At 37.2% G+C, this 16,614-nt stretch overlaps 3 protein-coding genes across 3 annotated transcripts; all 3 read left to right on the top strand.

Moving 5' to 3' along the window:
* Positions 1–408: 408 nt before the first annotated feature.
* On the top strand, positions 409–5,146 carry gjb9b (gap junction protein beta 9b). The gene is made up of 2 exons (XM_007249260.4): positions 409–480; positions 3,625–5,146. Exon 2 carries the CDS (start codon positions 3,650–3,652, stop codon positions 4,466–4,468), a length of 819 nt encoding a protein of 272 aa, XP_007249322.2. The 5' UTR covers positions 409–480; positions 3,625–3,649; the 3' UTR covers positions 4,469–5,146.
* Positions 5,147–6,243: 1,097 nt separating this feature from the next.
* pef1 (penta-EF-hand domain containing 1) lies at positions 6,244–12,717 on the top strand. Its single transcript, XM_007249261.4, has 5 exons — positions 6,244–6,314; positions 8,110–8,419; positions 9,379–9,534; positions 9,744–9,887; positions 11,800–12,717. The coding sequence occupies exons 1-5, from the start codon at positions 6,297–6,299 to the stop codon at positions 12,027–12,029; spliced, it is 858 nt and encodes a 285-aa protein (XP_007249323.2). The 5' UTR covers positions 6,244–6,296; the 3' UTR covers positions 12,030–12,717.
* A 941-nt stretch (positions 12,718–13,658) lies between these two features.
* smim12 (small integral membrane protein 12) lies at positions 13,659–16,614 on the top strand. The gene is made up of 2 exons (XM_007249262.4): positions 13,659–13,771; positions 14,418–16,614. Exons 1-2 carry the CDS (start codon positions 13,707–13,709, stop codon positions 14,725–14,727), a joined length of 375 nt encoding a protein of 124 aa, XP_007249324.1. The 5' UTR covers positions 13,659–13,706; the 3' UTR covers positions 14,728–16,614.

Below are 16,614 nucleotides of genomic sequence, written 5' to 3'. Positions count from 1 at the left end.
AGGAATAAGACACATGACCTGATAGGTATGCACAGTTTCATTTGCTTAAAGAAAACAAAGGCATTCCTTAGGCTATTGTTAAAATCACAAAAGCAAGAGACATTAGAACATTTTCTACTCCTTGCTTTTGCTTTTGCAGCTGCTCTGGTTGGCAATACAATAACAGTGTGTTGTTGTAACTCTTTGATGGTGAGAATGTGTTGACAGACGGGTTTTAAAACTCTTTTACTTTCTATTCAAAGTGAAATTTGGATTAAGTTTCATTTTGACTCTTTCATTTGACTCTCATCATTAACAGAAGTAAACATCTCAGTTTTTTTTTATTCAAAGTTGTCAAACTGGATATGGAAGCATCCACCCACCTGTCCTATATCGCAGAAAGCTTTGAGAGATCAGAGACCAGGTTAGTTTGCATCAGGAACAAACACTGGAGCTTTGTGGTTGTGCCCTCATCATGTCCTCTTTCAGAACCTTATAAAGGTAGGATTTTCATATTTTATGCTTTGTCATTTTAAATTGGTAGAATTTACAGTTCTGTAAACTGTAAAATGTAATGCAATGGTGTATTTTATATTGTTATCCAGCAGACCTGTTGCTATAGTGTGACTTGTTATAGTTGCATTCAGTGACAAGACTCTTGATGCTGAGTGCAATGAAATTCTCAACACAATGCTCCAAAATGTAGTAGAAAGCCTTCCATGGGCAGTAGAAACATGCTTTTTCTCCAACAAAAGCATGATCAATCCTTTTTTAATACATTAAAATATTTCAGAAGCAACAGTGAATAAACAAGTGTCTTGATAGTTTTCCCCAAACAGTGTATGTTTATTAATGATCTACAGAAAAAAAAAGCAGAGAAAGAAGTTGTTAAAAGGATTACAGAAATATATTTTTTTTCTTGTGGGTTTTGAGGAATCACAGAGCTGCTCAAAACACATTATCTACAAAATTAAACGCAGTAGTGGGATTGTGTTGAGCATTAAAGGAGCATACAGATTAGTTACTTATTTTCCTTTAGTTTAGTGGAAAAGAAAACATAAAAAAGGGTTTTTGTTCTCTTTTTTTAGTTTTTTAATAAGGTGTCTGAGAATGCCACCCATAAAAAAAAGTCGATTGGCAACAGAGATTAGATGTCCGGATCCTTAAGAAAACATTTTGTAGAATTTGAAGCCGAGCCAAAACAACGTCTGTCAGCTTGCAAGTCCAGACTAGCATTTGTGTTTCACACAGAATGCCACAATCACTTCCGTCTGCATTCTAAGAAGCTGTTTTCCTCCCACAGCTTTCAGACACAGCGAGGTAAATACCACTTTTAAATAGTTATCCAAAGTTACTTCATTGGAAATTGCTGAGCACATAATGTCCTGCCGCACGCTAATAGACGCTCAAATGGAGACAGAGTCACCCTTGTGAATACTAAGTGTAGACCTGTTGTCAAGCACAAATAAGGCACAAACAAGGAGAAACAGATCCCCCTCCATCCATGCTTTCTGCTAAAGCAGAGCCAGCCCCATCCCAGCCTCTGGGAAATCATCTGACATTGTGAGGCAGAGACAGCGAAACAGAAACCTAGAAGATTCGGAACTTGAGATGCATCCCACTTCGGCTTTGAGAAAGATTTTAATTGGATTCAGTATCCTTGATGTGTGTCATGAAAAATAAATAAATAAAATAGAATAAAATAAAATAAAAATGCTAGTGTGCTTAAAAACAGAAAGTCAGAGAGTGGAACCTATTGCTTATTATTTTTAACTGAACAAGCTTTAAGCATGGCTTATATGTTTTTTGTTCCATTTTTGACACATAGCCATAAGATACACAACAACTAAGAAATAGTCTTGTGTGTGATGACTTTGGCATGTGCTGTAGAAGCTGAAGACACAGTATTGACCTGTAGGATATGCTTGTGGGTTCTCCTGTAGTTATTTCTGCCAGAATTGCTTCTAGCCAGATGCCACCGATCATGACAATATCACCCACTGTCCTGTCTACTGTAGGTGGTAATGCCTCACTCACTCATCCCATGCCTTTTGCAATATCGGTGTATTAAACACTTTATATCTTCCCTTGTATATGTACTGTTTCATCTCGAAAATTACAGCACAGTGCACTTTAGCTATGCCCGTTGATTTCTGCCAGAGTTGCTTCTAGCCAGGTACCACCTGTCATGATCATTACCACCCACTGCACTGTCTACTGTGGCTGGAATGGCATTCTATGTCCTCACTCACAAGACAACTTCACTTTTTGCATGTCAGTATATTATAACATATATGTCCCATTAAATGTATCAGTTCATCTTCAAATATAATGTAATGCGATGTAATGTAATGTACTGTTGAAAATGTTGAAAATAGTGTGGTTGCATAAGTGTGCGCACCCTCTTATAACTGAGGGTGTGGCTTTGTTCAAACAGGTATCAGTACACACCTACAGTCATTTAATGTGTCTGTGATTAATCCCAAATAAGTTAAGCTGTTATAGTAGGTGTTCCCTGGCATTTTCTTAGTCACCACTTACAGGAAAAGGCACGGTCCACAGAGAGATCCCAAAGCATCAGAGGAATCTCATCGTCAAAAGGCATCAGTCTGGAGACGGGTATAAAAGAATGTTCAAGGCATTAGATATACCATGGAACACTGGTCAGGGAGGCTACCAAGAGGCCTACAGAAATATTAAAGGAGCTACAGGAATTTCTGGCATGTTGCTGTGTTCTACATGTGACAACAATAGCCTGTATTCTTCATACGTCTAGGCTATGGGGTAGGATGGCAAGACGGAAGCCTCTTAAAGAAGAAAATCATCCAAGCCCAGCTAAAGTTTGCAAAAACACATGTGAACTCTCCTAAAGGCATGTGAAAAATATGTTATAGTCTGTAAAAACAAAGGTTGAACTTTTTGTTCAGACGTGTGAACACTTTTTATATCCACGTATATTAGTGGCATCTGTTTCAATGATAAGAATTGGCCATGTAAAAAAGCGATTGCCCCCTTAGTTTAACTGATAATGAGGTTTTGTCAACTAAACACAATCAGGATTGAATGCAGTCAGCCTTGTTTATCATTTTTATAATGTACAGCAGTTTGAGCAGTATATTACACCATGAACAAAAGAAAAAGCTGAAAAAATAAATGGTTACAAAACCATTATCACTATATGCACTATAAACAACTTTATGGGACACTTGCTACCCTTCGTTGTTTCCTCCCAAATTAAGGTTATTATAAATCATTTATCCTGCTTTTGTTGCGAGTAACTGTTTGTACAGTCCAGGGAAAGCTTTCTACACAAATTTGGAGCATTGCTTTAAGGATTTGATTGCTTTTAATGTGAGGTCAGTATAATTGGATTATCACCCCAATTCATCCCAAAAGTATTGGATGGAGGAACAGACAGATAGATGGATGGACAGTTTAATACCTATTTCATGGTGTTAGAGTAATTCAAACTAATTGCAACAAAAAAATCGCAACAAAAAAAAACACTTTATATCTTCCCTTGTATATGTACTGTTTCATCTCGAAAATTACAGCACAGTGCTCAGATTTTATAGTGATCTAAGTATATAACATTATATAATAAAATAATATATTTAAACTAACTAAATTTTTTTTCTACTGTAGGAGCTGCTGTCCTCTGGCTTAAAAAATGAACTGGACAAGCCTGGAGGTTCTGCTTGGTGGAGTGAGCCAATACTCTACGGTTTTTGGGCGTGTCTGGCTCTCTATGGTCTTCGTCTTCCGTTTTCTGGTGTTTGCGGTAGCTGCGCAGCCGGTGTGGGGGGACGAGGCCAAAGACTTTTTGTGCAACACAGCCCAACCAGGCTGCACAACAGTGTGTTACAACAGCATTTTCCCCATCTCTCACGTCCGCCTGTGGGCTCTGCAGCTGATCTTTGTAACCTGCCCATCTCTCTTGGTGGTGGCCCATGTCAGGTATAGAGAACAGAAGAATGAGAAGTACAAGGCCTTACATAAAGACGGCAAAGCCCTGTATTCCAACCCTGGAAAGAAGCGTGGGGGTCTGTGGTACACCTACCTCCTCAGTCTGATATTCAAGGCATCCTTTGATTGCGCCTTCCTCTACGTCTTGTACCACATCTACGGATTTGACATGCCCAGGCTGTCCAAGTGCAGCCTGTTTCCTTGTCCCAATACAGTGGACTGCTTTATCTCCCGTCCAACTGAGAAGAAGATCTTCACTTACTTCATGGTGGTCACTTCTTCTATGTGCATTTTCATGTGCATCTTAGAGATGATCTATTTGGTGTGCAAGCGTGCACATAAGCTATACCGTGAGCACAAGGAGAGAGAGCTCTTGTATTCTGCAGAACAGAATGAGATTAATGTTGTTTCTCGATCTAGAGCTAGGTATATCAGAGTGGACCCCACGGCTTCGTCCAACCAGAACCTCAGCAACATCAAGAAAGAGGAGGCCACTGCTGAGATGAGTGCTTCTGTTATCTGAAAGTTCGGATTTAACATGACAGACCATAATTAAAGATTATAAAGTTAAGTTAATTTTTAAAAAGACAATACTCATGCAGACGCATGTGAGGAATACCTAATAACAGGATTGTGTGACTGCTGCTCAAAAAGAGATTTCTGTGATCAAGGGTCCACCTCATGCTGGCTAAGACCTCCGCAGTAGTCTCGGCTGTGCTGTTAGGCTAATGTCTTTTTATACAAAAAGAGCTTCATCATTTTTTGTTACATAAAATCTTCCATGCAGTTTACCTCAGAATGTAAGGTGAAGGCCCCTGCTTTCTTGCTAAAGGTACCTACTGCCCCCTGGTGCACACATAAGAAAATAATAGAAAACATTTTAAACATTTTTCAGAAACATGTTTATATAATCCCTCTGGTGATTTCTGATTTCTGTGTTTAGCCAGATAACTTAAACTGAAATAAAGTCTATACAGTAGCAAAAGACATACGGTTTTAAATTATCTGACTGAATGTGAAGTCCTGTTTTGTGTAACACCAAATAGTAAACCAACAAAATGCTAAATTCACTCAAAAATCCAGAAAAACAATATTTTTTTGGAAAATGATGGAATTATTGTGTTTATTATTCAGGACTGTATGTTTACAATATATACAAATTTAAATGCATGTACATATGTATGTTTTGTAAGAAATTAATTATCAATAAAAAAAATTATTTTGTATAAGAACTTGTGCTCTGTCACTTTATTAGGGTTAATACCACACATATCTTTCAGATGGTGTACTTTGGTCTTTGATGGTCAAGCTGATTAAAAAGATGGTAAACATTTTTTTAGGAAACTTGGAAGTTCCTGTGGATATAGCAAACTTAAATTTGAATGTATATATATATATATATATATATATATATATATATATATATAAATATATATATATATATATATATATATATATATATATATATATATATATATATATATATATATATATATATATATATAATTAAATAAAATATGGTATGGAGAGGTGTAGTAACCAAAAATATGTGCCATAGAGGTTTAAAAAGTTTTTTTTTTATCTTCAGCTACAAAAATAGAGAATTTAAAAATAGTAATTTCACTCTTTCACAACAATGAAAACCACAAAATACAAAATAGAACATGTGTGAAATATTTTTATTCAATTAACAAACATTTAAAATATATATATATATATAAAACATACACACAAGAAGTGTTCTTACACATAAGAACATACTAAGAAGTGATACAAGCTTTAACCATTACATAAAAAATATCACATCATCTTTGCTCCTCTCCTCATATTATTACGAAAGCCTATTCCTGCCACTAAATTAATAATTTAAAAAAATCAGCTCTTTTTGTATTATGTATTATTATGTAAACTGCTATCTCATTATTTTGAGATACTATTTTAAAATATTAAGATAGTAAAAAAATAGTTTGAGATAGTGAGTAATTATTTTGAGATAATATCTCATTATTTAGTAATTACTAGTAATTACTTTGAGCTACTAAGTCACAACTACTACCTTAAAAAGTATCATAAAATAATGAGATTAAATTAACTTTTACTACTATTACTCACATCACAGTGTGTAGTTTACACAGACCTGTACCGATACATGTTGTGGGGAAATCTCGTTATTTCTGTGTAGTGAGCATGACTCACGGTGTAGAACGTCATCAAGTTTCCATTATTTTAACCAATCAGAGGGGAGAACTGCGGCGCTGAACATGACAAACAGTGAAACGGACCAATCCGGGCGAAGGGGCGGGTCCTTAGTGACGCAGTCGTGGGCAGGCTGAGCGAAGTTCTCCAGCGAGATGAGTTTCTACGGACAGGTAGAGAGGGTTCCGGGTTGGGGAATGGTTGTTTTTACATTTCCTCAGTAGATTTAGCTTTAAATACTTTAACTTTTAACTCAATAAAAGGCAGATAAACGCCTGTGTAACTAGAAATAGGCTATTTACCGTAGACTTGAGCTGTACTTAAGCCTGGCAGCTAATTAGCTAGTTAGCTATGCTAGCTAGCTAGTCTGTGCTGTAGTACCAGGACATGCCCTGAAATGTAATTTAAGGAAACTAAAGACAGTTTTAACTAGTTTATGTTGTCTAGATGTGGAACTGGTTGTGACTTTTCTGAAACGAGTGTATAACAATGTATTTTCATTTTGTCTATAAACATGCTTGCTTTTCCCTAGCTTAGGTTAGTGCTGGGCGGTATGACCAAAAATCTATATCACTGTTTTGACGGTGTTACAGTAACTTTATAACACGATATTTTAATTGCAAGACTGCTTTTTTAAACATATGTTTGTGGCTAATGCTGCCTTCAAGTCGTGTCGAAAATATCGTATTTAGGAGATCGTATTTAGCACATGAAGGCCACCACAAACTCGTATTTACCAGTGGTAAACTTAGTGTGATTTTTAGATAAGCCCAGAGTTTCCCAGTTGGGGGCGTGTCAGTTACAAGAGATAAATAAATTAATAAATAAATTTAATAAATTGATGCAGATAGTTCATTTTGTAAACTGCTTAACACTTAAACACTTTCGGATTGTTATTAGCTGACTAATTAAATCACTAGCAATTTGTAAAAGAACGTAAAAGTCTAGTATGATTTACGATTCTAAAGGGATAAAATCATCATTCTCTTGATATGTGTCCAATTCGCTTCATTTTCTTGAAGTAGGGCAAAGTAAACCTCCTGTATTTACCATAATAGACCAAAAGTATAAACTAAAAGATTTTCCTAATATATTATTATTCCTATTTATGACCTCCAAACTCAAAGGTAAAACTTATATGGTCATGAATATTTGCCTTGAAGCAGTGGAAACGTCATGGAAATGTATTGGTTTAAAAGTGTATGAACGCTGATATATAACAAATATTTAACAAGGCTTTAAATTAAGGCTTTGTTTAGTGTATGTGGTTTATTTTTTCCCACAAAATGACACATTATATGAAAGAATCAGTCTGCATTTGCAGAAAACAGATACAGAATATAAACTATTGAACTATTGTATAGAAATATGCCAACAACCTTAACACTGCTTCCTTTTCAAAACTAGCTAAATCTCTTAACACAGTTCTATACACACTATAAATGGACCTAAAACACTAGATATTCCAACAGATGTTTCTCAAATGTTCTATTGCACAAGGAAGACACAAGTTTATTATCAGTTTACAACATGTTATGTTTGATGTCAAGGCATTAAAGTATTAAAATGGCTGTTTATCAGTCACAATTGCCTTGCTTCTCCAGCTAACAAATAAAACATCACACATTTCAAACATTAATATTGTCCTTCAAGCTACAGTATTACAGTATTTAAAAAGCTATACTGCTCTTTAAGTCTTTAAGTGATTCCGGAACCAGGACCCATTCTGGGCTGGTCAGGGGATTTTTTTTTTTTTTTTTTTTTGAGCTGTGGATCATTTGCATAATTCCACTCGTCTCTTTTCTAAATGAATAATTCTTCCACACAGCACTTCCGCAGAACATCTAGCAGTATGGTGGTATATAAAAAGTGCACACCGTAAGGGGAAATTAAAACCGGTTTTCTGTATGTGTTTTGTATGCCTCTATATGCACGACAGAGTAAAAAAAAAATTTCTTTTTCTGACAGAGATATCCAGGACCAGGGACTAACCCTCCCCATCAGCATCCAGGAGCCCCCTATGGAGCTGGTGTACCTCCAGGTGGTCCCACAGGAGGGCCCTATGGAGGATCACCTGCAGGTACCCCATACGGTGGGGCACCAGGTGGACAGTATGGTGGTTCTGCCCCTGGAGCACCCTATGGAGCATATGGTTCCGGTGGACATTTCGGAACAGGACCTGGTGGTGCACCTGGAGCACCTTATGGGCAGGCACCAGGAGGTCCCTACGGAGGTTATGGACAAACTCAAGGAGGACCATATGGCCAGCAGGTTCCAGGTAAACTTTTCATGCTGTTTAAAGGAATATTAATCATGTTCAGAACAGGCTTAGCTCTTTTATAATGGAAATCCATTTGAGTCACTTGAGACCTGTATTGGCATGTCATGTTTAATTTTTTTAAACATAAAGCTATATTTCCTACCTCATTGTTATTATCACACTGCCCTGGGCCCTGATCTATCTTCCAAATTTTTTCCACTTGTTCATCGCCATGGCAGACAGCAGATCCTGTCTGAACTGGCTGATGATGTCTGTGTGAGCATCAAGGTTATGGGCACAAAATAACACTCGCAGCCTCAACCTCTCCATCATGTTTGCAGTGGCCAAGGGCTGTGCACAAAAACGAAAAAAATAGAATTTATGAAGGTGCTGCAGACAAGGTCCTTCATCCCCTTTACTGCAGCTGTGTCATCTGCCCCTCACTGAATGACTGATGCCTGACTGCTGTCCAGAATCTTGGCAGCTGCATCTTATAAAGATCTGGTTCAGGTTGTGCCTGTAGCGGAATTAGAGTGATGGGCATGATAATGCTTTGTGACTGTGTGCGAGAGATTATGAGTTTTTCTACAGTGGAGAGTGTGTAATATTGTGTCCTGTGGGGCTTGAGTCGCAGGATGGCTCTTTAACACAATCATTATCCTTCCCCAGGGAGACACAGCCCATCTGGGTTCATCCCAAACTGACAGGTCTGAGTCCCTCTTGGGGCCAGAATATCACAGAATATCATTGGGGCATGACCATCACTTCACTGACATCTGAGTGTTTAATTCTGTTCAGCTCTGCCACACACTCTTATTAGCCTAACCAGGTGTAACCAGAGTGTAAATTGTAAAAGATGGCCAATGTTAAGTTTGTTTTTTTAGAAAACTCATATCTATTCAGATCTGTTTGAGCTGTTCATTGGTTTTTTGTAGCTGCCATATGACAACATATCTTGAATGATTTTGGCATTCCAGGTAACATGCCACCAGGAGTTAACCCTGAAGCCTATCAGTGGTTTCAGACCGTTGACACAGATCGCAGTGGCCACATCAACCTTAAGGAACTGAAGCAGGCCCTCCTCAACTCCAACAACTCAGCCTTCAATGATGAGACCTGTTTAATGATGCTCAGTAAGTGCTGCTTTAAATGTTTTAATATAGTCAAATTCGCATGCTGTATTTTCATTGCTGATTTGCATATTTTTTGGTCAAAATATTACTATTTTTTGCTAGTACTGCAATAAAACAGCTTATCGATATAGGGGAATGATAATGATTTATGTTATTATAATTATTATTATACTAAATTATTATTTATTTCTCACCCTCTTTTTTTATAGACATGTTTGACAAGACCAAATCTGGCCGTATGGATGTATTTGGCTTCTCAGCTCTATGGATGTACTTGCAGCAGTGGCGAGCAGTGTTCAATCAGTTTGACCGTGACCGTTCAGGTTCCATCAACAGCAGTGAGATGCACCAAGGTGAGAAGGAAAAACTGTGTATTGTTTTCCCAGAAATTAACTAATTGCTTATTATTAGCCACTATTTAAATGTGCATTAGAGGTGGGTGCCATGTCTATAAACATGTGCTAGAGGCCCATTCTCAGCTTTTTGTCTTTTTTGTTTGTGATTTTTTTTTTTTTTTTGCTGACTGCGGGGCACAGCCCCTCCAACCGCGGCTCTCCCTCGTGCAGGGCACAGTCAATATAACGCTAAATACGGGCTGTAGCTATTTCACACACTCGCTCTCAGTTCCTACAGAATGTACCTTTAAGTATAAACTCACCAGACCAAAAATGTATTATAGATGTCCTTTATTTTCTAATACTTGATTAAGTAATATTGTTTCTCTAATTTTATTAAATTAATTATCATTATGTATTAAGACATGTTTACATGTCTACTCAACAGTCTGATGAAAATCTCAGTTTGCATGCTCTCTACAAGTATTCCAATTCCAAATGAAGCTTGTGTGTAGAGTACCACTTAGTGTCCATTTTGCCATGACTGAGCTTATGTGAGTCCAGTGAGAGTAAAAGGAGCTGCAGTTTGGCCTGTCAATATATCGTCCTAAAAATGTTGTTATCGTGACAGGCCTAGCTGCAGTGTTGTCAGTTGATGTGTTTGTTTTTTAATTGCTTCTAATTATGTTGGAGTCAGAAAAAAAAATGTACTTCACATAACTTTATTAGAAAAGTGGCAAGAGAAAGAGATATTTATGTCCTGCAGCAATCAACAAGCAGCAATTCAGCACATGTGCTGAATGCCAGTTCTATGACACAAAACCTGAATGGGGTGTCCAGAAAGACTGGTGGACATTCATGGTTTAATGTCACCTGAAGGAAGATTATCTTGCCCCCACATATCTTGCTCTTACATACCCTACTCCAGCAATAATAGACTTTTTTTGCAGAACATACAGTACTTTACAAAAGGAATGTAATTGGATACAGGTCTTTTCATGGCTGTTATTCTTCAATTTAAAGGATTGCACACAAATTTTGTATTCAGAATGGGCTTGGACAAGTGTTTTCTGACTGTGGTATAAACATGAATGGATTGTATTCAGATTAAGTTGTCCATATAACTATTCCAGGATAGTGTTGCATCCATATATACTCCCCAATATGTATATGACATAACTTGACTAAACTCCTCCTTATTAATTATTAGCAGTGATAGAGGGAGACCAAAAATAAGTTCCTGAAAATAAAGAAGCCTACTTTTCTGTTAAATAGGTGTGCATTTCTTCTGAAATTTGATGGCTTTTGAAGTTATTTTTTTGTTGGTTATTCAGCATGTCATGTATGTTGCACACACATTTAGACATATGCATCCCACACTTATCATCCTGTAGCGTGTAATAGTGTGGTTTGCTTACACATGAATCACAACATTAGTGCAAGCTTGGATTAAAATGGGCAGGAACTATTTACTTATCCAAAGTAATATTTGTTTGACAGAACTGGAACAGTCATTAGGACAAGGAGACATGCAATCATATTAGCAGGTAGTGTATACTGTACGGGAGTAATAAGTCCACTCTCTACTGCTGTTATATCAGATCTGCACTAATACATAGCAGTTGTTTCAGGTTCTTATAAGACTAATATGGGAGCACCGGCTCATATTTACTACATTTGTGTTTCTGGACCATGGTCCTAGTGATTTCAGAAGCAACAAGTCTGGCTCTAGTATTTTATAACATGTTAAAAGATTATTTTAAAGTCCTGCATTACCTGTAAATCGGATTTGTTGAAATAAAGCCAGTAATAAACTCTGCCCTATTACCCTATTGCTTAATTTATGATTTTATTAAAATGAATTTGCTGTTTATTTTGCAACCACTATGAACATTATGCACTAATCTATGAATCTCTCTTCTTTTCTTAGCACTCTCTCAGATGGGTTATAACATGAGCCCTCAGTTCATTGAAACCCTTGTGAGTCGCTACTGTGTCCGTGGCATGAATAATTCTCTCCAGCTCGACCGCTTCATCCAGGTGTGCACCCAGCTGCAGAGCATGACCCAAGCATTCCGTGAGAAGGACACCGCCATGACTGGCAACGTACGCATGAACTACGAGGACTTTCTGTCAAGTGCCATCACACGACTCATGTGAAGATTTGCATTCAGATTCCATTAGAGCTGAGTGATTCCTACAGTGAAAGAGGACCACTGACTGCTGATGCCAAATTGGCACTGCAGTTTCCACTGTCTATATCCCTGTTTACAGTGCCTTTCACTGTAACTTACCTCACCTACCGCACGTGTCTTGTATATTTGCACTGGCCTTAGTCTGCAAAGGTCTACAGTTATCGCTTAAAGTGTCCAATTAAACTAAACAGCAAGCTACAGAAACATGCTAACAAATTGCATTTAGTTTGTAATTAACCTGGGGATGTGCCATAGATTTATTCTATTAGAAATGGTACCGGTAGTGCCAATTATTTGAGGTAAAATTGCATTATCTAGTCTCTTGTAGATCACCTTTTTATTAACTGCATTATTTTAAATTTTAACTGCATTTGGGGATTCATCAGCTTTATAAACTGCATATAAGTAAACCACTTGTGCTAAATTAAGCCAGTTATTGATTGTGGGCAGGATGCTTATGCATGAACTTGGGCTATTGCAACCTTTGCTGATGTCTGAGCAAAGTGTAAGTTCTTTTATATTATTCTGCCATGTTGTTTTGAAACATTTTATCAATAATGTAAGGACCAATATTTTTTTTTTTGCTTCGTGCCAAAATATTTATGAAGATTGTTTTTTGTCAAATAAAGTTGAGTGCCAATTGGTTTAATGGAGATGTGATTTAATTGTGCTGTCTGGTTCCTATATACAGATTCTAATGTAAATGTAATGTTTGTGCTACAAAACAAATATATAATTTAGGGTTAACATGTATTGTTTACTATTTGGTTTATTTATTTCCTTTTTTGTGGGTAAACTGGGTCTGTTAAGAGTAGTGGGAAGGTAGGCCTTAGTTGCCCTTATTTATTTATTTCATTTTTTGCTTGCTTGCATTTTTTTCTTGCGTTCTGACCTAAGCAATCAGACAACCAGTCTTTCCTGAGGTAAACTGAGTCTGCTGAGTAGGAAAGCCAGCTCCAGAAATGTATCAGTGTTATGGAGACCAAACCAGAAACCTTCCCTGCTTTCTTCTGTCTTTTTGACATACATGATCCAAAATAAATAGTAATAGTAAACAGACCTTTTCTTGAGATAAACTGGGTCTGTTAGAGCAGGACAAGATAACCTGAAACTCCACTAAAAGTCTCTACACATCATTCTCCTCTAGTGGGCGCTGTTGTATTACTGTGGGAGAATCTATAGCGAGGAGAATGCCAATTTTGGGTCTAAAATAAATGGGTTCGTACTGAGTAACTGAGCAAAATCAGAGTTTATAAATGTTTAAAAAATAATAATAATAGGCTTGCATACCGTGTTCAATCAGATTATGTATTCAGAATGGCCCTAATGTTTTTTTGTTTGTTTGTTTGTTTTATTTTTTTTTACTGTGGTATATACATTAATGAATGCTATTCAGGCTTAGCGGTCTATATAACCACTCCATATCGCCCACCTCTACTTTGCAGTAAGAATAAAATAATTACTGCGGGCTCCTGTACGTGAGAAAGACCGGTGTCGTCGGTGCCAACGTCATTGACGCAGTGTGACAGATTGACAGTCCATTTGGACCAATGACAGCACGGAACGTCTACGACGTCGTGTAGTATAGCCAATCGGGGCGGACAGGAGGCGGGGCGTGTGAAGGAAGAAGGGATTTGAGTGTATGTGGCTGGCTAATGGTGCTTCAATTCGACGGAATGAGAGAATTATAAACAGCAGAAGCTCCCAGTAGGTAAAATATACAGCGTTCTGTATCAGAGCGGTTAAGAGTTTATGGAAAAACACAACCTTAGATATTACAGGGTGGATATTTAATGAGTTCGTTTGTTGACACTGTTGTCCTTAAGTAGGAGAAGGCAGCCTAGCAACTAGCTGAGCTAACTGATGCTAAGCTAACCTAGCTAACTTCTTATCTAACATACAGGTCATATTTTATTAAAGCAAAATTAGAAACTGTGAGTAACATGTAAAGTAAATAAAATCATATAACTTTATACATTATTTTGTCTGCGTGGTGTTTTATGGCTAGGGTTAGGTTATCTAACTAGCTAACTAATGCTAAGCTAACCTAGCTAAAGCCAACTAACTTCCTAACCTACACACAGGTCATATTTTATTAAAGAATATTAAGAAACTGTGAGTACCTGGAATAGTAATACATTATTTTAACTGCGTAGTGTTTTATGGTTTTAGGGTTATGTAACTAACTAACTAGCTAACTATTTGTAAATTTCATGTGTTTTCAATATTTGCTAGCTAGCTGGGTTAACGTTAATTGTATTATAATCTACTTTTTAAAGTGGGTAACCTAGCTAACTAACTGGTTTGTCTCTTGGCTGTAATGGTATTGTTACAATTTCTCATCCTCTTTTAGACCCCTGTTTGTGTTTGGGCTGACTTGTGCAGCCATGTGGCCAGTGTTGTGGACAGCCATGCGCACCTATGCGCCCTACGTGACCTTCCCTGTGGCCTTCGTGGTGGGTGCAGTGGGCTATCACCTGGAGTGGTTCATCCGAGGAACCCCCAAATCCCCCGGAGAAGAAAAAGGAGTATTAGAGCTGCGAGAGGACAGAAAATTAGAGGAATTGGTTGGCCGGGACAGCACACAAGTGCTTAGTCTGAAGGACAAACTTGAGTTCACCCCCAGGGCAGCTCTGGAAAGGAACAGGCCAGAAAAGAGCTAGCTAGGCCAGTCACTCTGACTCAGGCTCTTCTCCCATCCTACTGCTTATAGTAGGGATGTACTGTATGTTATGCCATGTAATGGCAAATCCTTGGACATAAACTGTAAGCTCCTGGATCTCGATCACATTTCCATCCACTAGATGGAGACACCACGTGCTGTATTATTCACCCCCCATCCAGCTGCTGACACTGGAGTCTTGTGAAAGTGTTTGAACCGTTTTGATTCTTTGTGGCTTAATGTTCAGCCTAGTTCCTCGGGCACATGAGCACATGACTGTTTAGCCCCATTTGAAGAATACTTTCAATAGCTTCAGTATGTCTGCCTTTGCATAAATTCTCACAAGACTCGGGTCGAGAAGAAAGGCCTCTTTTGTTCAATGTGTGACCTGGATGAGTGTGTGTGCGCGTGTGTGATCATGGAAGCGCAACAGACCATGAACATGGAAAGGATTAGGATATGGGTTTGAGGAAATGGTTGTGGAGATTTGTGTGGGTAAATAAGTCCAAAATGTTTTAAGTGTCCCCACTGTAATAAACTTTCTCAATGAACGAGTTAGAGTGGTAGTGAACTAAGGATGTGGGATTATTGTGTATGATAATATCATAGACAATACTAATTGCTGTATTGTTGATTCTCATGCTGACATTATCATGTATGTTACTCAAAACAAAAATCAAAATCAAAGCGTTTTTACTCCACATTGGAATGCCCATGCATTGATCTAACATAGGCTACGACTGAGCTCACACTGGCACCTGACAAGTCCCTCATGTCACAAGTTTGTCTGGTGCGAGTGTGTGCATAGCTGCTTGCTTACTCACTCATACCCGATGGCACATTTATTGTTTGTGAGCTTTAAATATGAAATAAGCAGTTACGCTTGTATTTATCTCAAATTTAGTAACTTGGCACATAATACAATATTGTACTTTAAAAAGCGTCAAAACTACCATGCGATTAGATAATAAAGAAAAGCCTGACCTAAACCACACTATACTGTTATTACTTCCCCCCTTTTTAAAATACAGACAGCTACCTGTAAAAAAAAAAAAATCATGATTTTAATTGTGATCACAGAATATTGTTGTGATAATACAACTTTCTTTTTTTTTTAAATTAATATAAATAATATATGTTTTCCAATCTAATGCAGATTGTTTTATTTACATTATAAACTCATTATTAGAAGTTTATTAAATTTCTGTTAGGGCACATGGTTTATACACAAGTGCACTGTTTGGTATTTGCACTGGTGATTTTAATGTTTGTTTTAAGTAAGTAAATAAACTGCCTTATATATTATTTGCTTACTAAATTATTCATATATTTAGAAAGCAATTATTTTATCCTTTAAAAAGTGCAGGCTAGTAAAATATGTCTTACAGACATATTTTTAATAACACAAAATATCGCTTATTATCATTTTCAAAATTACCGAGATTATCAAGATGTTTTTGTCCATTTTTCACAAATCTATAGTGAAAACAACCTGAGCAAATACGTTTAAAAATTGCAAATCTGTCCTATTTTGGCTAAGTTGGTAAAATCTCAGTGGCTCATTGCTATGATGTTGTGACTAAAAAGAAATGAAAGTGCATCATTCATTAATTTATTCTGCAGTGTTCACACTGAACATACAATGTTCTTGCAGATTTTGAGACTTCACAAATGTATTGTTAAAGCCAGAATGTATTCATGTTGAATATAATTCATATGTGCACAGCCTGACAAGAGTGCTTTGTTTATTGTGGTCCTCAGCTGTTTTGGTCCAGACATTTATTTTTTATTGATCTAATTTTGGAACAATAATGTGAATTCATTTATCACATATATTCTGTTACTGTTCAGAAATATTATGAGAATAAATGAAGTGACTTGCAAACTA

Source organism: Astyanax mexicanus, chromosome 3, assembly GCF_023375975.1.
Source record: "Astyanax mexicanus isolate ESR-SI-001 chromosome 3, AstMex3_surface, whole genome shotgun sequence".
NCBI lineage: Eukaryota > Metazoa > Chordata > Actinopteri > Characiformes > Acestrorhamphidae > Astyanax > Astyanax mexicanus.
This window is presented reverse-complemented; position numbering and strand designations above follow the sequence as displayed.